Below are 22877 nucleotides of genomic sequence, written 5' to 3'. Positions count from 1 at the left end.
CATACAATGACATCAAATGAAATAGAAAAATACATCTCATTGTACCAGAAATACTACTACTAGTACTAATAATAATAATACAATACTCATTAAGCAAGAAAAATGCTGTGGGTTCATATCACACATATCAATTCTCAAAACATACAGTATCAGTACCAGAGCACATCATTCACTGGGATAGAAAGAGGAAAACACACTTGAATGAATCAGCATCATGATCTCTTCGTTATTCACCAGAATTTGGATGTCCTCAGATACATATAAAATAGTTTTGCTAAAAATAGTTTTGTAAAGAGATTCACCACGCCCCCAATTTATACATGCACAGCGCTTCTCTTAGCAGGATTCTGGCAGCGTCCTCAATCCTGTACATTCTGTCTCAAAACCTCTAAGGAAACCGACCGGCCATCTGGCCTGATTTGAAATAAACTACAAGATGACTTATGTTGTCTGCTGTGGTGTTCCTTCATCTTTGATCCTTGATCTTCAGGCATCTGCTGGTTTTTCCTACATAGGGTTTAGACCACAATGACATCTCTGCATGTAAATCCCATTGGTGGATGTGCAGGTAATGAAACCACTGCCCAATATAAGGGTGAGTAGAGGACTCTGAAAGCCCAGACACATCAAACCAACGTCAAATAAATAGTAGCAATGAAGGCTGACTGTTGCATTGCCTCACATCGCCTGTGTCGGGGCCTAAAGGTTACACTTGAACTCACCGTGAAGACTACAGTCGACGATCAACTACCACGTACGTTCTGTGCCTAGAGCATACAGCAGCTGGCACCGTCCGGGGGAAAGCACTATAGCTGTTACTAGTACTACAGTATATGACTGAGTTATTAGAAACAATGTAAGCACAGTTATTAGTTGGAAATAGTTGAAATGACTGAATTATTCTAGAAATGGTATTTCAATCAATCAATCAATTTTATATTTATATAGCTCCAAATCACAACAAGAGTTATCTCAAGTTGCTTTTGTATTAGGCTATAGAAATGATTGAACTAGGCTCATCTCAGACGTCGATTGAACATGCTGAATCGGCCAGAAAAGGCTGACTCGTGCCAACAGTGCAGGACACGCCGCAAAAATTAGGGACACAGATGCTCGACGATGGACCGACACGGAATGATGGCCGATCGTTTGGCCCGGTGTGTCAGGGCCTTGAGAGGGGTGAAGTGTCTCCTCCATGACTGACTCACCTGCATTTGATGACATTGGCACTATGGTGAACTTGGCACCGTCGTAAACGGACACCAAAACAATCAAACGCTCCAGTGTTCTTCCTCACTGGCAACTGACAGCACACAGCTGATGAGGTGAAGGGCTCAGGGTGAAGCCAACAGCTGGTGTCAGATCCAGCTCATCCTCTGTAACTCCAGGTGGAGGAGAGAAACGAAAGTGCTGGAGGAGAGAGGTGAAGAAGAGGAAGTGCTCCATCTTGGCCAGACTCTCTCCGGGACAAGCCCTGCGACCTGTGAATTCAGGAGGTGTCATAACAAGGTGCCATAATGACAAATCTGGATTTAGAAATGTAGAAAAAATACATGAATTGGACAAATTTTCATGTCAAATGCAAAGGAAGATTTCAATGTTTACAGAAATGATATATCGTACCTGCAGAGAACGGCATGAATGCATCTTTTGTCACAAATTTCCCATGCTCATTTAAGAAATGTCCCGGGTTGAACGTGTGTGGGCTCTCCCATTCACCCTCATCATGAAGGACAGACATCAGCAAAGGATACACAGTTGTCCCCTGTCATGACAAAATATGAGAGGCTGACTAAGAATATTTATTATTATCAAAAAGGAAATGCAGTCACCTTTTCAAGGGATGTTTTTTAACTTTAATTTTAACATGATCAGTTTTGCTGAATACATTATTATTATGTATTTCATCTGACCTTCCTGATGAAGTAGCCCTGGAAGGTGACGTCTCGGCTGGTGACGTGAGGAATAGCAATGGGGACGATGTTGGCCAGTCTCTGAGTCTCATGGATGACAGCATCAGTGTAGGGCAGGTTCTTCCTGTCCTCCACCCGGACCTGGCGACTTCCTACCACCCTGATCAGCTCCTCCAGCACCTGGTCTGAACACACAAAGTAGGAAATACAATTACATTTGCCTGCGTCTGCTACACGCGACACACGTTGAAAAAAAAAATCCCTCAACATTTTGCCACCTTCCTGACATAGCATGTACCAATCCATACCTTAGGTCAGGGTTTCCCAAATAGCAGCCCTCGTGTGGCCCGCGCTGGAATTGCATTTTCTTTTTAACCACCGTTTGGGAACCAATGTTCTAGAACAAATCGGATTATCAACCAATTCTCTGTTTTCATTATTATTCTTAGAGCTTCTACAATAGAAAGCAGCGATACTCTTTTCGTTATGTAGTATCTAATAGTACTGCTGTAATGTTGGGCTATCCTATCTGTAACTCTATTTTTAACCAGTGCAGTGCCCGTTTGCCCCGCTGCTGCACATTGTTCTTACCCTGTACCCGTGGATATTTGGCCATGAGCAGCAAACCCCATCTCAATGTAGTGCCTGTGGTATCTGTACCAGCTGCAAACAGGTTGGACACTGTGAATATGAGGTTCTTCTCATGGTAGTGAGAGTCCATGATGCAGGAGTCCTGAGAGGAAAGCACACCCACATATCATAAACTAGACATGTATGCAGCATTGCTGTACAGTATATGAGCATGTCTGTACATACATATTTCTTGTATGAAAGATATCAAAAGGTGTTTGTCATACCTCGTCTTTCTGCTTACAGATCAGAAAAGAGTCTACAAATCCCCTGCTCATCTGAGGGTTCAGAGTCTCTTTCAGATGCTTGACTAAGTCTCTGACATCCAAAATATTATTTTCAACATTTTTTAATATCTGCTTCTGGCTCTTTATCCAATTGCCCAGCCAAGGAAAGTTGTTGTACAACTGCCACACAAGAGTACAGATTACAGAGATTAGAATTATTTGTGAGAATGTAAACCTAACACCAACCCATCTTTATAATTTAGTTCCATTGAAAGATAAAAAAGAATTCCATGCCGTAAATTCACGATTGTTGACAAAATCTTTATCGTGCTCAATCCTAACCCTAACTATGACGATGTCAGTACAGTACAAAGTCTCTGCTCCTCATTCATAGCAGTTTTTCATGGTCTAAAATCCACCCAATAATGAAATGCCTGTGTAGGAATTAAGTTGATTTCTACTTAATTAACTTTTAAAAACAACATCAAGTCAATAAGCAAAGATTATGCTTACCTGTATTGGAGCAGAACCTAAAATACGTATGTTCTCATTGGCCCTATTCACCATGCATTTGAATCGAGGGTCAGCGTATTCAAATCTGCTACCATACACAATGGATGAGATGATATTGGATGTAGCATAATTCACTGCACATGTTGTGTCAAATGCATTCCCTGTGAAAACAGCAGTGGGAAACAATGAAAGTGTAAAGACTGGAATACAAGACAAACAATACCAAAGAGCATCTTACATTGAGATATGTCACTCCATACCTTCATGCTCTGCAAACACTTGGATCAGATGGTGGCATTCCTCTATGATTTTCTCCTCAGCTGCTCTCTTGCCCATCCCAAAGTCTCTCAGGTTAGTCAGGGCAAATCGTCTCATCTCTTTCCAGGAATCTCCATTGGCAAAGATAATTCCTGCAGAAATCAGAGATGATCACAGATAAAACAAGCTATACATTAAAAGATAGAACGCTGCAACAAATGACTTGAAAAATTATTTGAAAACAGGTGAAACAAACCAAACAGAACTTGTTGATGATGATGATGTTTGTATAGATGTTCATTGCTATTATTTATGTCTTTATTATACCTCTTTATAGACAGTGCTAATGCTAAAGGTTTTGTCATGGAAGTCCATCCATACCATGTCCTTGATTGATGTCATGAAAAATAGGGGTGGTGCATCTGTCGCCAAACTCCTCAGCATGGTTGACCAGAGCCTGCTTGACTGCCTTGTATCCTGCCAGGACCACCACTTTATTGGGTCCAAAGTACACCGTGAATATACATCCATATTTCTTTGAAAGCTGGAAAAATCAATCATGCAGTCAGATACTGTACTCACTTTTTTCATAAAGTTAGGATCCTCGTCTTCATTCCCATATCCTCCTCATCGCTCATTTCTCCCGTCCCATGTTAGTTTCCCCTCGACATACGCAGCTCATAATCTAAACCTTTACATACTGCTGTGTGCTTATTGTAAGAATTCTATGCAGTCTTTCATAAACCACAGTCTGTCACATCCTTTGACTTTCTAATAATTTGCAACATGGTGACAGGCCCGGTTCCAGAGCAAAATTAATTAGGGTGCATCTGAAATGAGTGGAGGTGGGCTAGTGCGGGCCGGTAACAGCAATGATATTGTAGGTGTTACGGGTCCTGAGCGTGGTGCCTGATGAACAGTTTATGCTGAAACATCGCTGGAAAAAGATGTAAACGTAGCCTACAGTGGGTCACTCCTTTTCAGTTCATTTCCAGATATGGATAACATATCGTCACCTTGCCTTCTCTGAGACTAGGACCGACCGTTTAAGATCATCGATTAAAATCATCCAGAACGTAGCCTAGTTCGACTCAAAGTACAAGATGACAGACAGATTGGCAAAGCCCACTACCAAACAGACACAACTAGCAAGCAAAAAATGTCACTTAGGACTACACAGAAAATATAAGGAAATACTAATAAAGAAAATACTATTCAAAAAACATTGAATCAAATTATTAAACTGAACACAAACTGAAAACAGATGGTCACAAACTCACCTCACACAGGGTGTGGTAGGGTCTCTTGAGATCCAGCTCCAACAGGTTACCAAGCAGGGGAAGAGGTTTGGGTCCTGGAGGCTCCTTCCTCTTTTCCTGGGAGCTGAAGCTGGAGGAGAAGAGGTAGAGGACCAGCAGGAACACAGCAGACATCAACAGGCTGGTGGGACTAGGGGAGGAGAAGAAAGCCAAATATTCCACAACAGACATTGTTCTTGACATACAGTACGTTACGTACACTACAGGCCTACTGCTCTGACTGAGCTTGATCCATCAAGGAACAATGTTTGTGCTCACAGCAGCATCACCTACATTCCTGTTTGGGGGGGGCTTGGGACAAAGGAAGTATCAAAGGAGGGGCAAAGAAGAATGTGTTTTCAGCCCAATTGGGCTGGTTTCGGGTGGATAGTGTGTGTGTGTGTGTGTGTGTGTGTGTGTGGGGGGGGTGATGCGCTTCGGTGGGTTTACCGTTCCCATAGTCCTGTATTTGTTTGGGCGGTTTTGTGTGCGTTTTGGTGGTTTTTGAACAGTCTTTGGGCTGGAAACCATTAGCTGTATCTGGCAACACTACGTATCTTTAACCCGGCATGCTTGGCCAGCAGACATATCATCTGTCAGGTTTTGTTTCTAACAAGGCAGAATAACAAGGGAACATGGGCAGGGGCGTCATGCAAGCCAAAATTCTGAGGGGGCGACATTCGGCGGCGACCAAAGGTCTGAATAGATCTGCAATGATTCAATCAATCTGCCCAGATAAAGTGTGCTGAATCCACTCATGATTGATTGATTTATCTATCAATTGGTCCATTTAGCCATTTCTAAAATGTTGGCCATTTGAAGCCAGATTTAGAGAAATATCTAATTTTAAATTAACATTAGGATTAGACTGTTGTGATGTTGTTATTCTGTTTTAACCATCAATAATTTGTGTGTGGTGTGTGTGTGTGTGTGTGTGTGTGTGTGTGTGTGTGTGTGTGTGTGTGTGTGTGTGTGTGTGTGTGTGTGTGTGTAGGGGGGGGGGTGGTCGATGGCCTTGGGTGGGTTAACAGACCCACTCTTGTTCCCATAGTAGACCAGTGTATTTGTTTGGGTGGTTTTGTGTGCGTTTTGGTGGTTTTCGAAGTCTTTGGGTTGGAAGCCATTCACTGTAGGGCAACACTGTATTAACCCGGCATGCTGGACCATCATCATCAACTTTTTGGGCGGGCACATGGTCCATAAAAACAAACACATGCAACAATTAACAACACACAAAAACACAATAAAACTATAATATGCACTATACCAAAACGTTCCACATATGAGACTGGTATCTCACAGCACTAAAACCAGGATTAGTCAGCAGCATAATGGCATTCTGAGAAACATTGTCGATAAATAGATTTGTACATCAGATTAAGAGCCTTAACTCCTGCCTTACAAGGTCTCTAGCACTACTTCACCTGGGGTTTGCAGCAATATCTGCGTGCAGTCGTAAGCAACCTGAAGTTTGTGGAAGCTCACTTTTTCTCACATGCGACGTGGGCTACACATCATTGTTTGTAGTGATAGGAATACTCCATCAGAGGGCAGAACCTTCCTACCCATGCTTCTACCCTACATAATGAAGAAGACCTACTCACACAGGTGTGCTAGATAATTAGGAGGCAGGCTGCATGTCTGTCTGTGTACCTGTGTGCTGTTATGAATAAATCCACAACTCTGAACCCAGGTTTCTTTATTCTATATAAGAAACATTACATGGTACCAGGAGTGGGGTTACATTACAATTGTTTAGGGTCAGTCACCCAGTCAGTAATAATGTCATGGAAAGGACTGTGTTCATACAAGCCTCTCTCTCAATCACAATAATATACATGAAGAGCCTAAATGTGGTCTAAAATGAACATTTACTTGCAACATAGTATTACAAACTATTAAATTAATTTGAGCAAAAAGCCGTCTGTGTTTTGAATGTCTGGGGTCCCTAGAGTTTTATGATGTCAAAGTGGGGTCCCAAGCCAAAAAACATTGGGAAACCCTACATTATATTCTGACTTCCTGTATCGAGCAAGTATTGGCAAGTTAACATGAGCTACCTGTCTCTCCGGCCACAGGTCATTGACCCTCCTCTGCCCATCTTTTACTTTCTTCCATAGTCACCTATCATAGAAATGCTTGTGGAACTACTCTCTTGCACACCAAAAACCCTCCTCCACCTCGTTCTGGAATCTGATTGGGTGAAACCTGGTTTGGAATATGATAGGCCTATGTTGTGTTGATGAAATCCTTTCTCAAGTATTCAATTATTTCTGCTTCATTCAACACACTGGTTGATTAATTCGGTAACGCTTTAGAATACAGCCCGCAAATAAGCATGTAGTTATAGTATAACAACGGGGTTTAGGGCTGTAGTTATAGTCTAACTACGGGGTTTAAGGAGTGAATTATAAGATCTGTACTTATAGTCTAACTACGGGGTTTAAGGAGTGTAGTTATAGTATAACAACGGGGTTTAGGGCTGTAGTTATAGTCTAACTACGGGGTTTAAGGAGTGTTGTTATAGTATAACAACGGGGTTTAAGGAGTGTAGTTAGAGTATAACAACGGGGTTTAAGGAGTGTAGTTAGAGTATAACAATGGGGTTTAAGGAGTGTAGTTAGAGTATAACAACGGGGTTTAAGGAGTCTAGTTAGAGTATAACAACGGGGTTTAAGGAGAGTAGTTAGAGTATAACAACGGGGTTTAATGAGTCTAGTTAGAGTATAACAACAGGGTTTAAGGAGTGTAGTTAGAGTATAACAACGGGGTTTAAGGAGTGTAGTTAGAGTATAACAACGGGGTTTAATGAGTCTAGTTAGAGTATAACAACAGGGTTTAATGAGTGTAGTTATAGTCTAACAACGGGGTTTAAGGAGTGTTGTTATACTCTAACTAGACTCCTTAAACCCCGTTGTTATACTCTAACTACACTCCTTAAACCCCGTTGTTATACTCTAACTAGACTCCTTAAACCCCGTTGTTATACTCTAACTACACTCCTTAAACCCCGTTGTTATACTCTAACTACACTCCTTAAACCCCGTTGTTATACTCGAACTACACTCCTTAAACCCCGTTGTTATAACTACACTCCTTAAACCCCGTTGTTATACTCTAACTAGACTCCTTAAACCCCGTTGTTATACTCTAACTACACTCCTTAAACCCCATTGTTATACTCTAACTACACTCCTTAAACCCCGTTGTTATACTCTAACTACACTCCTTAAACCCCGTAGTTAGACTATAACTACACTCCTTAAACCCCGTAGTTACCCTGTAAGTACAGTGTGGTACCCCGTAATTAGCCTATAAGTACAAACATTTGTCCCCTGCTTCATAATACAGCCCGCGACCCCGTAGTTAGACTTTAAGTACAGATCTTGTTACCCTCTAGTTAAAGTATTTTTTCACTCCTTAAACCCCGTAGTTAGACTATAACTACACTCCTTAAACCCCGTTGTTATACTCTAACTACTCTCCTTAAACCCCGTTGTTATACTCTAACTACACTCCTTAAACCCTGTTGTTATACCATAACTACACTCCTTAAACCCCGTAGTTATACTATAACTACACTCCTTAAACCCCGTTGTTATACTCTAACTAGACTCCTTAAACCCCGTTGTTATACTCTAACTACACTCCTTAAACCCCGTTGTTATACTCTAACTACACTCCTTAAACCCCGTTGTTATACTCTAACTAGACTCCTTAAACCCCGTTGTTATACTCTAACTACACTCCTTAAACCCCGTTGTTATACTCTAACTACACTCCTTAAACCCCGTAGTTACCCTGTAAGTACAGTGTGGTACCCCGTAATTAGCCTATAAGTAAGTAAGTAAGTAAGTAAGTAACTCTTTATTTATATAGCACCTTTTAAAACACAAGGTTACAAAGTGCTTTACACATGGACAAAGTAAACAGTAAAATACAACATAATACAGTACAATGATAAAGAGCAAAAACAAAATGATCAAAGAAAATATTTATAAAAAGGCTTGCCTATAAAGATGAGTTTTTAGAAATTGCTTAAAACAGCCCAAAGATTGAGCAGATCTAACAGATTGGGGGAGTTGATTCCAGAGGGTTGGGGCTAAAACAGAAAAGGCACGGTCGCCTTTAGTTCTAAGGTTGGACGATGGAACGGATAAAAGGCCGAGGTTTGAGGAGCGGAGTGGTCGAGAGGTGGAATAAGGAACAATGAGTTCTGAAATATAATTAGGGGCGAGGTCATGCAGGGCTTTAAAAGTAAACAGGAGGATCTTGAATTGAATTCTGAATTTTACAGGGAGCCAGTGAAGAGATGCAAGGACAGGGGTGATGTGGGACCTACGGTTTGTTCTGGTTAATAACCTGGCAGCTGCATTCTGAACCAGCTGTAACCGGTTCAGGGCAGCTTGACTGAGGCATGAGTAGAGGGAGTTACAGTAGTCTAATCTAGAGAAAATGAAGGTATGAATTAGGCGTTCAAGATCTGAGAGAGATAACATGTGTCTAATTTTGGTAATGTTTCTTAACTGGAGGAAGCAGGACTGGACAAGTTTAGTGACATGATGGTTGAAATTTAAGTGTTGATCGAAGATGACTCCAAGGTTCTTAGCAGTCGGACTGATATTTGGCTGAAGTGGGCCAATAAAAGGATTGACTGTGTTAACAAAGTTATCTGGGCCAATTAAAATGACTTCCGTTTTGTCAGGGTTGAGATGAAGGAAGTTAATGGCCATCCACTCTTTAATGGAGGCTAGGCAGTCATGGAGGGAGGACAGATGGTTCACGTCATTAGAATTGGCAGAAAAATAAATCTGAGTGTCGTCAGCATAACAATGGTAAGAAATATTTACAAAGCGGCTGAATAAAATACCCAAAGGAAGCATATAAAGTGCAAAGAGTATTGGTCCAAGGACCGACCCTTGAGGCACTCCACACAGCAGGGGAGCTAAAGAGGACACAAGATTATTAATACAAACATTAAAAAATCGATTTGATAAATAAGAACGAAACCAATTAAGAGCTGTACCAGAGATGCCAACCCAATTTTGGCAAAAGTACAAACATTTGTCCCCTGCTTCATAATACAGCCCGCGACCCCGTAGGTAGACTATAAGTACAGATCTTGTTACCCTCTAGTTAAAGTATTTTTTCACTCCTTAAACCCCGTAGTTAGACTATAACTACACTCCTTAAACCCCGTAGTTATACTCTAACTACTCTCCTTAAACCCCGTTGTTATACTATAACTACACTCCTTAAACCCTGTTGTTATACTCTAACTACACTCCTTAAACCCTGTTGTTATACTCTAACTACACTCCTTAAACCCCGTTGTTATACCATAACTACACTCCTTAAACCCCATTGTTATACCATAACTACACTCCTTAAACCCCGTTGTTATACTCTAACTACACTCCTTAAACCCCGTAGTTATACTATAACTACACTCCTTAAACCCCGTTGTTATACCATAACTACACTCCGTAAACCCCATTGTTATACCATAACTACACTCCTTAAACCCCGTAGTTATACCATAACTACACTCCTTAAACCCCGTTGTTATACTATAACTACACTCCTTAAACCCCGTAGTTAGACTACAAGTACAGATCTTATAATTCACTCCTTAAACCCCGTAGTTAGACTATAACTACAGCCCTAAACCCCATTGTTATACTATAACTACATGCTTATTTGCGGGCTGTATTCTAAAGCGTTACCATTAATTCCAATAGATTTCACCACACAATCTGGAAAGCATTTCAAGCTTTTTATTCTAAATGGTGAAAATACATAAAGACCCATAATGTGGTCATTAGAACAGTCCAGAGTACAACTCTAAATATATAATTACGGGCTAACGGAGTGGGAACATGTCAAGCAGGTTCCTGATAATCCCTTAACCATCAGTGTGATGAGGATCCTTTTACTGGCCCGTCAGAAGCCCAACAGAAAAAGCATAAAATTTAGAATCATTGTATGACTTCACAAAGTAGTCTCACCAATACAAAGATGCTCTTAAAGCTCAGAGAATTCAACATTCACAAATAATTTGGGCCATGGCTATAGAATATGTATTTCAGACTCATTGCAAAGGTAAATGATTTAGGTTCAAGTCGTTCTCCTCAGAGACATCTGACACCACACAATGGATGTGTTGCAGGGTTTAAGATATGAAGCACAGAATCGGTGTCAGGTCAAGTTGATCCTATGACACCAGGAAGGTGAAGACGACGTTGAGCTTCATCCTGGCTAGACCCTCCTCCGGACGTGCTTTTCCTCACTGGCGACTGACAGCACACAGCTGATGAGGTGAAGGGCTCAGGGTGGAGCCAACAGCTGGTGTTAGATCCAGCTCATCCTCTGTAACTCCAGGTGGAGGAGAGAAACGAAAGCGCTGGAGGAGAGAGGTGAAGAAGAGGAAGAGCTCCATCTTGGCCAGACTCTCTCCGGGACAAGCCCTGCGACCTGTGAATTCAGGAGGTGTCATAACAAGGTGCCATAACAATGAGAAATATGGATTTAGAAAAAAAGAATAAAAAAAAATGAATTGGACAAATTTTCATGTCAAATGCAAAGGAAGATTTCAATGTTTACAGAAATGATATATCGTACCTGCAGAGAACGGCATGAATGCATCTTTTGTCACAAATTTCCCATCCTCATTTAAGAAATGTCCTGGGTTGAACGTGTGTGGGCTCTCCCATTCACCCTCATCATGAAGGACAGACATCAGCAAAGGAAACACAGTTGTCCCCTGTCATGACAAAATATGAGAGGCTGACTAAGAATATTTATTATTATCAAAAAGGAAATGCAGTCACCTTTTCAAGGGATGTTCATTTTAACATGATCAGTTTTGCTGAATACATTATTATTATGTATTTCATCTGACCTTCCTGATGAAGTAGCCCTGGAAGGTGACGTCTCGGCTGGTGACGTGAGGAATAGAAATGGGGGCGATGTTGGCCAGTCTCTGAGTCTCATGGATGACAGCATCAGTGTAGGGCAGGTTCTTCCTGTCCTCCACCCGGACCTGGCGACTTCCTACCGCCCTGCTCACCTCCTCCAGCACCTGGTCTGAACCATGGACATATTATAAGATGGACTGGGCATTGGTCCCGTTCAGTGAAGCCGCTGCATGTTAGATCGCCGCTCTGGCGGTTGAATCCAGTATTAGGTCACAAGGCCCGCCTCCCCATGTTAGTGGATGGGAAAATCACAACCGAAATAATCACAGTATACGTCAGATAATTTTTTTCCAAAGGTGGTTTGTATCATTTTAGATAGTCATTATCATGCTAATGCCTGTGCAAGTGGTCATTTTTCTGATCAGTTTGTTTTTAAGTAGTTATTTGACATATAAAAAGGGATAAAAATGGATGATTGACAGCTGTGGCAGCCAGTCTCAAGCCGTCATTGGCTGGACACGCTCTTCACATTATAGATCTATCATCATAGACAAGACACATGGCTTCATCGTTATGTAACGCTGCCTGGAGGTCGGGGTGGGTCTGCTGGGTGTGTGGGGCCAGGAGATGGGCTCTTAGCCTGGGTAGTGCAGGCCTGGAGGTTGGGGTGGCTCATGGGTTGGCTGTGCTGGCTACCAGACATGTCAATGGACCGCAATAAAAAGAACAATGTTTTGACAAAGGTGCGCAAGGAATTAACGTTGGTTTGGGACTGAAGTAAGTTCAGAAAATATGTGTTTTATGAGTTAAAGCCCCATTCAGTAAGTTTTCCAAGTTTTGCTATTGGAGAAACTGCGCCCTCTGGGTGCAATAGTATCGATAACGATATCGCCGTTCAAAGTCAACAAAACACAGCGCCAGAAAGCTCTATGTACATGTTGTGACATCGGGTACTCACCACGTGATGAAATAATAATCCATAGTTCCGTGAAACATCATTTTCGTAGCAAATCCGAATTGAGTTACTTCCTTGTTTTCATGAAGACAGCGCTTCCGCTGTACAGCGCATGCGCGCATCCTTTTCTTTTTTCTTTTTTCTTGCCACGGGACGTGGCAGACAACTTGCTTAGTCCCAGGGCTGGCCAATGGAGGGCCGTGTGGGATAAATAAAGTCGAGAGTCTCCCTATTACAAGTCAATCTACCATGTCCTAAGACTAAAAAGCTCTTATATTACAGTAAAAAATGTCAAAAATCTTACTGATTGGGGCTTTAATCCAGCTACGTTATAGGTACACCATGGTTTTAACATGCAGGCTAGCAATGGCGTTAGCCGCTTTCGCTAGTCAGCTGTTTTTCATTATTTATCGGCTTAATATTACCAGACAATTGGACTCGAGTCATAGGGACTCGGACTCGAGTCGACTCGAGTCGCAAATTTGACGACTTCCGACTCGACTCGGACTTGGAAGGTAAATACTTGAAACTCGACTCGGACTTGGAAGAAAATGACTCGAAACTCGACTCGGACTTGTGACAAGATCAGCCGAGTGCACCAGCTGGGCATACGCCTAGGTTTACACGCTACGTCTGATGTAGAACTCAAAGTTACGACTAACTTAATTTTATGACTAGTGCACCCTGTATGCGCTGCGTCTGTGTATGGAGCAGGCGTAAAAGTTACACCCAAATGCGTAGCTACTCACTGACAGCTGTCTCATCTTGATCTGCGCGTGATGCGGCCGGAATCTTCTCCAAAAATATCGATCGATATGTGCTGTAAATAGACGAAAGCTGATGCGTCGGAAGATCTTTCAATTTCTTCCTGACTTCGTCAACTGCCCGCAGTGCGCAGTCTGCCATCGCATTCAGTACTGATTGCACTTGTGATCAAACTGCTTGTGTTGGCGCTGTTAAATTTAGCTGTGAGAACGTTTCTATGCTTTGAATACAACTCTATAAGTTTGAGCTGAGTTGGAGCTGTCTGTCAGCTGTCTCGAGCTCGTCTGAGAGAAGTGTGTTGCTTGGCAACAAGCACGTATTAACGTGAACGCGCACGTCTGCAGCCTAAATAATCTCTGCCTTGTTATTTTTCTAACCTGTGACTCGACTCGAGACTTGACTTGAAATAACATTGTGACTTGACTTGACTTGACTTGCCGACAAAAGGAAAGACTTGGGACTTGCTTGAGACTCGGGACCAATTGACTTGAGACTCGCTTGGGACTCGGATCAGAGGGACTTGGACAATTGTCTGAATATTACTATAACTTAACAACCGATAACGATAGCTGGAATAACACAATAATAGACACATATTTTCAGAACTGACCAGGTTGTCCAACTGTCAGGAAATGTGTTTTATAACGTTAACTCCCGTCCCGGGTATAAGATGAGGCCTACCATTACAACCACCGTTAGCTCATCGCTAACGGGTTAGCTCATCGCTAACGGGTTAGCATCACATACAAACAGACGTTTTATTTTTTGTAGGCTATTAAAGCAACAAACGTTTTTATATGCATATCTCGGGGAAATGCTTTGACTGTGGGGATGTTCGTTCTTCACAAGCTCCTCTCTTAGTAACGATATACCAGATAATAGACCAGGCAGCCTGGCTCACGCACTGGGCTAACGTTAGGTTGGGCTGCCCTACACACACTGTACCGGGGGGGGTACAACAACGTAGCCTCACGGTTAGATTTGTTAAACCAACATTTGCGCCAAAAGAAATGTAATCATAAAGTTAATCAAAATGTCACGGAAACATTAGGCTAATCAACACAGAGCTGTTCATCCGAGAAATTCCCCCAGTGAGAGGCTGAGAGCCAAGCAGCCCTGGCTCCTCTTCCGGGCTGAGAGGCTCCTCTTGCGGACTGCTCTCAGAGCACGGGCTGAGAGCAGCCCGGAGGTCTGACTTGTCTGGCTGATACAACTCAATCTCCGACAACGGAGAACGTTACAGGCTGCAGTACCCACAACACTATACCAGCAAACAACGTTGCGTAAAGCGTCAAGGTTAGATTTGTAAAACCAACATTTGCTCCAAAAGGAATTAAATCATGAAGTTAATCAAAATGCCACGAAAACATTAGGCTAGCTTATATCAACACAGCAATCCCCCCAGTGAGGCTGAAGGTGAGTGAGGCCTGCCTCCACTTCCGGCCCGCGCTGAGAGCACTCAGCAGCAGCCCGGAGGTCTGAAATCTCCGACAACCAAAATCAGATTTTCGTACAGGCGTCATTTTGATAAACTAATCTCATAGTGGGAATCTTCCTGGTTACTTTTGGCGAGACAAAAAATATTACAACTTAAAGTGTCATATTTACAGAGCTAGACTGTATATAAATACACAACGCACTGTGCGCATTCTAGAAACAGCAGCTCTACATAAGAAAGTTCAGAGGGGCGGGGAGCTCTCAGAGGTTCTAAATCAAGGGAGCTACTGCGCAGACTCTGGTTCACTGATCTGGCCGGATTTTGGCTTCAATAAAACATACAGGCAGGAGATAGGGACACTCTCTCCATTCATATATCTCAGTGGTCTGAACACACAAAGTAGGAAATACAATTACATTTGCCTGCGTCTGCTACGCACGGCACGCGCGCACACACACACACACACACACACACACACACACACACACACACACACACACACACACACACACGTTGAAAATGTTTTTCCCCTCACCCAAATTTAGCCACCTTCCTGACATAGCATGTACCAATCCATACCTTAGGTCAGGGTTCCCCAAATAGCAGCCCTCGTGTGGCCCGTGCTGGAATTGATTTTTTTTACCACAGTTTGGGAACAAATGTTCTAGAACAAATCTGATTATCAACCAATTCTCTGTTTTCTTAGAGCTATTCTTAGAGCTTCTACAATAGAAAGCATCAATACTCTTTTCGTTATCTAGTCTCTAGTAGTACTGCTGTAATGTTGGGCTATCCTATCTGTAACACTATTTTTAACCAGTGCAGTGCCCGTTCGCCCCGCTGCTGCACACTGTTCTTACCCTGTACCCGTGGATATTTGGCCATGAGCAGCAAACCCCATCTCAATGTAGTGCCTGTGGTCTCTGTACCAGCTGCAAACAGGTTGGACACTGTGAATATGAGGTTCTTCTCATGGTAGTGAGAGTCCATGATGCAGGAGTCCTGAGAGGAAAGCACACCCACATATAAACTAGACATGTATGCAGCATTGCTGTACAGTATATGAGCATGTCTGTACATACATATGTATGAAAGATATCAAAGGTGTTTGTCATACCTCGTCTTTCTGCTTACGGATCAGAAAAGAGTCTATAAATCCCCTGCTCATCTGAGGGTTCAGAGTCTCTTTCAGATGCTTGACTAAGTCTCTGATATCCAAATTATGATTTTCAACATTTTTTAATATCAGCTTCCGGCTCTTTATCCAATGGCCCAGCCAAGGAAAGTTGTTGTACAACTGCCACACAAGAATACAGATTACAGAGATTAGAATTATGAGTGAGAATGTAAACCTAACACCAACCCATCTTTATAATTTAGTTCCATTGAAAGATTAAAAAAATTCCATGCCGTGAATTCACGATTGTTGACAAAATCTTTATCGTGCTCAATCCTAAACCCAACTCTGCTCCTCATTCATAGCAGTTTTTCATGGTCTAAAATCCACCCAATAATGAAATGCCTGTGTAGGAATTAAGTTGATTTCTAGTTAATTAACTTTTAAAAACAACATCAACTCAATAAGCAAAGATTATGCTTACCTTTATTGGAACAGAACCTAAAATACGTATGGTCTCATTGACCCTATTCACCATGCATTTGAATCGGGGGTCAGCATATTCAAATCTGCTACCATACACAATGGATGAGATGATATTGGATGAAGCGTAATTCACAGCACATGTTGTGTCAAATGCATTCCCTGTGAAAACAGCAGTGGGAAACAATGAAAGTGTAAAGACTGGAATACAAGACAAACAATACCAAAGAGCATCTTACATTGAGATATGTCACTCCATACCTTCATGCTCTGCAAACACTTGGATCAGATGGTGGCATTCCTCTATGATTTTCTCCTCAGCTGCTCTCTTGCCCATCCCAAAGTCTCTCAGGTTAGTCAGGGCAAATCGTCTCATCTCTTTCCAGGAATCTCCATTGGCAAAGAGAATTCCTGCAGAAATCAGAGATGATCACAGATAAAACAAGCTATACATTAACCTTTAATGTTTAAAAGATAGAATGCTGCAACAAATGATGAAAAACAAACGATTTGAAAACAGGTGAAACAAACCAAACAGAACTTGTTGATGATGATGATGTTGGTGTAGATGTTCATTGCTATTATTTATGTCTTTATTATACCTCTTTATAGACAGTGCTAATGCTAAAGGTTTTGTCATGGAAGTCCATCCATACCATGTCCTTGACTGATGTCATGAAAAATAGGGGTGCTGCATCTGTCCCCAAACTCCTCAGCATGGTTGACCAGAGCCTGCTTCACTGCCTTGTATCCTGCCAGGACCACCACTTTATTGGGTCCAAAGTACACCGTGAATACACATCCATATTTCTTTGAAAGCTGGAAAAATCAATCATGCAGTCAGATACTGTACTCACTTTTTTCATAAAGTTAGTATCCTCGTCTTCATTCCCATATCCTCCTCATCGCTAATTTCTACCATCCCACGTTGGTTTCCCCTCGACATACGCAGGTCATAATCTAAACCTTTACATACTGCTGTGTGCTTATTGTAAGAATTCTATGCAGTCTTTCATAAACCACGGTCTGTCACATCCTTTGACTTTCTAATCATTTGCAACATGGTGACAGGCCCGGTTCCAGAGCAAAATTAATTAGGGTGCATCTGAAATGAGTGGAGGTGGGCTAGTGCGGGCCGGTAACAGCGATGATATTGTAGGTGTTACGGGTCCTGAGCGTGGTGCCTGATGAACAGGTTATGCTGAAACACAGCTGGAAAAAGATGTAAACGTAGCCTACAGTGGGTCACTCCTTTTCAGTTCCTTTCCAGATATATAACATATCGTCACCTTGCCTTCTCTGAGACTAGGACCGACCGTTTAAGATCACTGATTAAAATCATCCAGAACGTAGCCTAGTTCGACTCAAAGTACAAGATGACAGACAGATTGGCAAAGCCCACTACCAAACAGACACAACAAGCAAGCAAAAAATGGCACTTAGGACTACACAGAAAATATAAGGAAATACTAATAAAGAAAATACTATTCAAAAAACATTGAATCAAATTATTAAACTGAACACAAACTGAAAACAGATGGTCACAAACTCACCTCACACAGGGTGTTGTAGGGTCTCTTGAGATCCAGCTGCAACAGGTTACCAAGCAGGGGAAGAGGTTTGGGTCCTGGAGGCTCCTTCCTCTTTTCCTGGGAGCTGAAGCTGGAGGAGAAGAGGTAGAGGACCAGCAGGAACACAGCAGACATCAACAGGCTGGTGGGACTAGGGGAGGGGAAGAAAGCCAAATCTTCCACAACAGACATTGTTCTTGACATACAGTATGTTACGTACACTACAGGCCTACTGCTCTGACTGAGCTTGATCCATCAAGGAACAATGTTTGTGCTCACAGCAGCATCACCTACATTCCTGTTTGGGGGGGGGGGGGTGATCCTGTTTGGGACAAAGGAAGTATCAAAGGGGGGGGGGGGGGGGGGGTGATGCGCTTGGGTGGGTTTACCGACCCATTCTTGTTCCCATAGTCCTGTATTTGTTTGGGCGGTTTTGTGTGCGTTTTGGTGATTTTTGAACAGTCTTTGGGCTGGAAACCATTAGCTGTCATTCGGCGGCGACCAAAGGTCTGAATAGATCTGCAATGATTCAATCAATCTGCCCAGATAAAGTGTGCTGAATCCACTCATGATTGATTTATCTATCAATTGGTCCATTTAGCTATTTCTAAAATGTTGGCCATTTGAAGCCAGATTTAGAGAAATATCTCATTTTAAATTAACATTAGACTGTTGTGATGTTGTTATTCTGTTTTAACCATCAATCATTTGTGTGTGTGTATGTGTGTGTGTGTGTGGGGGGGGGGGGGGGGGATGGTCGATGGCCTTGGGTGGGTTAACAGACCCACTCTTGCTCCCATAGTAGACCAGTGTATTTGTTTGGGTGGCTTTGTGTCCGTTTTGGTGGTTTTCAAAGTCTTTGGGCTGGAAGCCATTCACTGTATCTGGCAACACTGTATTAACCCGGCATGCTGGACCATCATCAACTTTTTGGGCGGGCACATGGTCCATAAAAACAAACACATGCAACAATTAACACACAAAAACTATAATATGGACTATACCAAAAAGTTCCACGTGAGTGATGTGAGAAAAACCAGGATTAGGACTGAGAAACATTGTCGATAAATAGATTTGTACATCAGATTAAGAGCCTTAACTCCTGCCTTACAAGGTCTCTAGCACTACTTCACCTGGGTTTTCCAGCAATATCTGCGTGGTCGTAAGCAACCTGAAGTTTGTGGAAGCTCGCTTTTTCCCACATGAAACGTGGGCTACACACATCATTGTTTGTAGTGATAGGAATACTCCATCAGAGGGCAGAACCTTCCTACCCATGCTTCTACCCTACATAATGAAGAAGACCTACTCACACAGGTGTGCTAGATAATTAGGAGGCAGGCTGCATGTCTGTCTGTGTACCTTTGTGCTGTTATGAATAAATCCACAACTCTGAACCCAGGTTTCTTTATTCTATATATTAAGAAACATTACATGGTACCAGGAGTGGGGTTACATTACAATTGTTTAGGGTCAGTCGCCCAGTCAGTCATAATGTCACAGAAAGGACTGTGTTCATACAAGTGTGGTAACCTCACAGTAAGTGAGCCACTGGTGTTTAACCTTGACAACGCCACCTTCAGTTTCACTGAGCAGAAGGAGCTCAACACCAAGAATGTATTCAAAAACACCAATCACTGACTGGTTCGTAAAAGTCACCCAGAATGAGGCATGAATCAAGTTTAGCCAAAGATATACAGTTTTTAATACAATGTTCAGTGTACAAGATATATTATGTTAAAATGTTCAATTGCTCCGACAGGTATGCTATCTTCCTCTGGCCAACCGTTAGCACAGCGTCCGCCCGGGTGCTCGAAGTGCACGCCCGCACTCCGCTACAGCAGCGGGGTGCCTGTAAGAGCAGAGAGAGCGAGAAGAAAATCCACAGCACCGCAAGACCGCATGCAAGAACAAATCACGCTTTAAAACTGAAGTCCCCGGACCACTATAAACCATGTGCACACTTATTCCTTATCACTACACCACCTGAGTACAAGAAGATTGCCCTCCTACACCAGCACCACACCAGAAGCTGCAACGGGGTCGGAACGGCACTCTGCAAGCTACCAAGGACCAGGACGCGCCCTGCCACAGCGAGACGGTGGCCAACTAGAGGAGTACAATGAGAACAGAGCATTTAGCACATAGCCACACCACACACATAGTGGTATTAAATGGCGGTTTCACAATACCAGATGGATAGCAATGAAAATCAAAACCCTAAGATAACAGTGGCTGATCCGGCATATTAGTAGTCTGCCCGCCTGGACTGAAACAGAACAGCCACATTATAAGCAACATCTTTAACAAAGTACAGAATATGGGTTGATCAAAGGCAGGAGATGCATACTTTCTGAGTTGTTGTATTTGGCACTGTCCAGGTTGTCTCCTGCATGCACAAGACGCCTGAAACCAGCAACATTACAGTTAATACAGGCTTTACATTGAGTATGCAAAAGAACAGACATTAAGAGCTACATACTTGATGATTTAACAATTGGTCAGGCCTCCCGACTCACTGGCTTGAGTCTGTGGGCGTAAAGGGAGAATTTAGGACACAATCACCACCACACATGATCATAAAACAGGTCAGTCAGGTCATAAAACTAAACATTGGTGCTTACCAGAGATGGGCAGTATTTTAAATACATGTATTTAAAATACGTATTTGAAATACATTTGTGTATTTTGTAATTTGTATTTGGCTGGACAGAGAAAAATAAGATGTAATTTGTATCAAAATACTTTCAGACTGTTGTAACTTAGTGTTATTCTGATATAATAACAACGAGCGCGGGTGGTCGTTAGCTCTCGACACTGCTAGTAATAATTATGTCACGGAGGCAGACTTGATAGCAACATAGGCTTTACTGTGGAACATACATACTACAGGCATGAGTCATCGATGCAAGAGTAATCACTTCAACAGCCCAACATAACAGAGCACAGAGTGCTCGATCAAATCCACCACATCCCCCTTTTCTAGACTGGGACATGGACTATGGATCCAGTTACCTTAACTCTTACCATAACATCATGTGTAACATATATATTGAATAAACCACTTTGTTTTCATTTTTGTTTCTCAATAAACATTTCAACAAACAATCCAATGCGTTTCAATTTCACAACCTTCTGTCCCTTTTTTTTTTTTTTTTTTTTTTTCTTTCATGGGACTCACTTAAGGTGCATAGAATTACAACTCAGTCAAGTGTCCATGAGATTAGTCTCTGTATCTGGCAGGGCGTCTGATCGCTCTACCACTTCTGGTGTGGCGTGCAGGAGAGTCGTTAGTACTCACTGGAGGGTCTTGTCGTGGCGGTTCGGCTGACCTGGGTGTTTGAGGAAGCATTACCTCCGAGTGTTCATCAGGGTCAGTGTCTCTGCATAGACTCGGGTGTATCTTTCTCAGATGGCGCGTGTTCCTCCGTAACGTCTTTCCTGCAGGTGTCTGAACTGTGTAGGATCGTGGCTCGTCCCTCTGGTGCATCACTACAGCCGGCTCCCATCCACGCCGTGTTTGCATGTGTACAGTGGTACCTGGGTTCAGCGCTGGCAGTGGCTTGGCGTCTCGGTCGTAGTAGCGCTGTAGGCGGGACTGCAGATCCTGTAGCCTGCTGTGCACATGCTGTGGGATCGACTGCTGTAGCATGGTGCTGGTACATGGGAGTGTGCTCCGCAGGATCCTTCCCATCAACATTTGTGCGGGTGACACATCCAGGCCCGTCACTGGTGTGTTTCTCAGCGACAACAGCACTAGATGTGGGTCTGTGCCTGTTTGCAGTGCTTTCTTTAGTGCATGTTTCACTGTCTTTATGGTCCTTTCTGCAAGTCCATTTGACTGTGGGTATCCTGGGCTGGAGTGTGTGAGCTTGAACTCCCATGAAGCAGCAAATGATTTCATCTCGTAGCTAGCAAATGGAACATTGTCACTCACAAGCTCTTTGGGGATTCCGTGTCTGGCAAAGACAGCCTTCATTTTCTGAATGACTGTGTGAGCTGTCTTGTCAGGCAGGTTCAGCACCTCTGGGTACTTGGTCAGATAATCCACCAGCAGAAGGTATGACTGACCTCTCAACTCAAAGATGTCTGCTCCAACCTTCATCCACGGTAGCTCTGGAACTTCATGTGTGATGAGTGGCTCTTTCTGGTGTTGTGGCTGTAGCTGTTGGCACGGCGCACACTTCTCCACCATTAGCTCAATGTCACGTGCCATTCCAGGCCAGTAGAGGACTTTTCTAGCTTTAGCCTTTGTGCGCTGCACTCCTTGGTGAGCTAGATGTAGCTTCTCCAAGATTACCTTTCTGAAGCTCTGGGGAATGATGATCTTGTCTCCGACCATCACAACACCATTCCTCAGGCTGATGCTGTGTCTCATTGGCCAGTAGCTGTGCAGGCTCTTGTCCACGCTGTGTCGTTTTGCTGGCCATCCTTTCTTGTGTTTCTCACACACCGCTTGTAACACGTTGTCTGCGGCAGTTGCCTCTTTCAGCCGGCTGAGTGTCTCTTCACTCAGCGCATCCGTGGCCTCCATGGCATACACAACTTTTTCATCAAAAGTGTTCTCGTCGACGTCTTCTCCTTCTCCGCTAGCTGTCGCACGGGACAGTGTGTCGGCAATATACATGTATTTGCCTGGCGTGTATGTGATGTTCAGATCGTACCTCTGCAGTTGTAGGAACATACGCTGCAAACGTGCTGGTGCCTTGCTCAGTGACTTCCGCGCGATGATCTCCAGAGGCTTGTGATCTGTCTGCACTGTCACTGTCCTGCCGTATATGTACTGGCGAAA

The 22877-nt window shown here is 43.0% G+C and overlaps 2 protein-coding genes across 2 annotated transcripts; both read right to left on the bottom strand.

The window, feature by feature from the left end:
* Positions 1–1293: 1293 nt before the first annotated feature.
* On the bottom strand, positions 1294–5031 carry LOC310788368 (cytochrome P450 2K1-like; the record flags this gene model as incomplete). Its single annotated transcript, XM_083649934.1, has 9 exons — positions 1294–1481; positions 1624–1765; positions 1914–2098; positions 2505–2646; positions 2771–2950; positions 3284–3444; positions 3544–3693; positions 3923–4085; positions 4822–5031. The coding sequence occupies 9 exons, from the start codon at positions 5029–5031 to the stop codon at positions 1294–1296; spliced, it is 1521 nt and encodes a 506-aa protein (XP_083506060.1).
* A 6094-nt stretch (positions 5032–11125) lies between these two features.
* LOC310788367 (cytochrome P450 2K1-like) lies at positions 11126–18277 on the bottom strand (the record flags this gene model as incomplete). Its single annotated transcript, XM_083649933.1, has 9 exons — positions 11126–11313; positions 11461–11602; positions 11741–11925; positions 15775–15916; positions 16032–16211; positions 16516–16676; positions 16776–16925; positions 17171–17333; positions 18068–18277. The coding sequence occupies 9 exons, from the start codon at positions 18275–18277 to the stop codon at positions 11126–11128; spliced, it is 1521 nt and encodes a 506-aa protein (XP_083506059.1).
* Positions 18278–22877: the final 4600 nt, after the last annotated feature.

Source organism: Poromitra crassiceps (genome assembly GCF_964638095.1).
Source record: "Poromitra crassiceps genome assembly, chromosome: 13".
Lineage (NCBI taxonomy): Eukaryota > Metazoa > Chordata > Actinopteri > Beryciformes > Melamphaidae > Poromitra > Poromitra crassiceps.
Note: the sequence above shows the minus strand (reverse complement) of the source record. Positions and strands in the feature narration are given on the sequence as shown.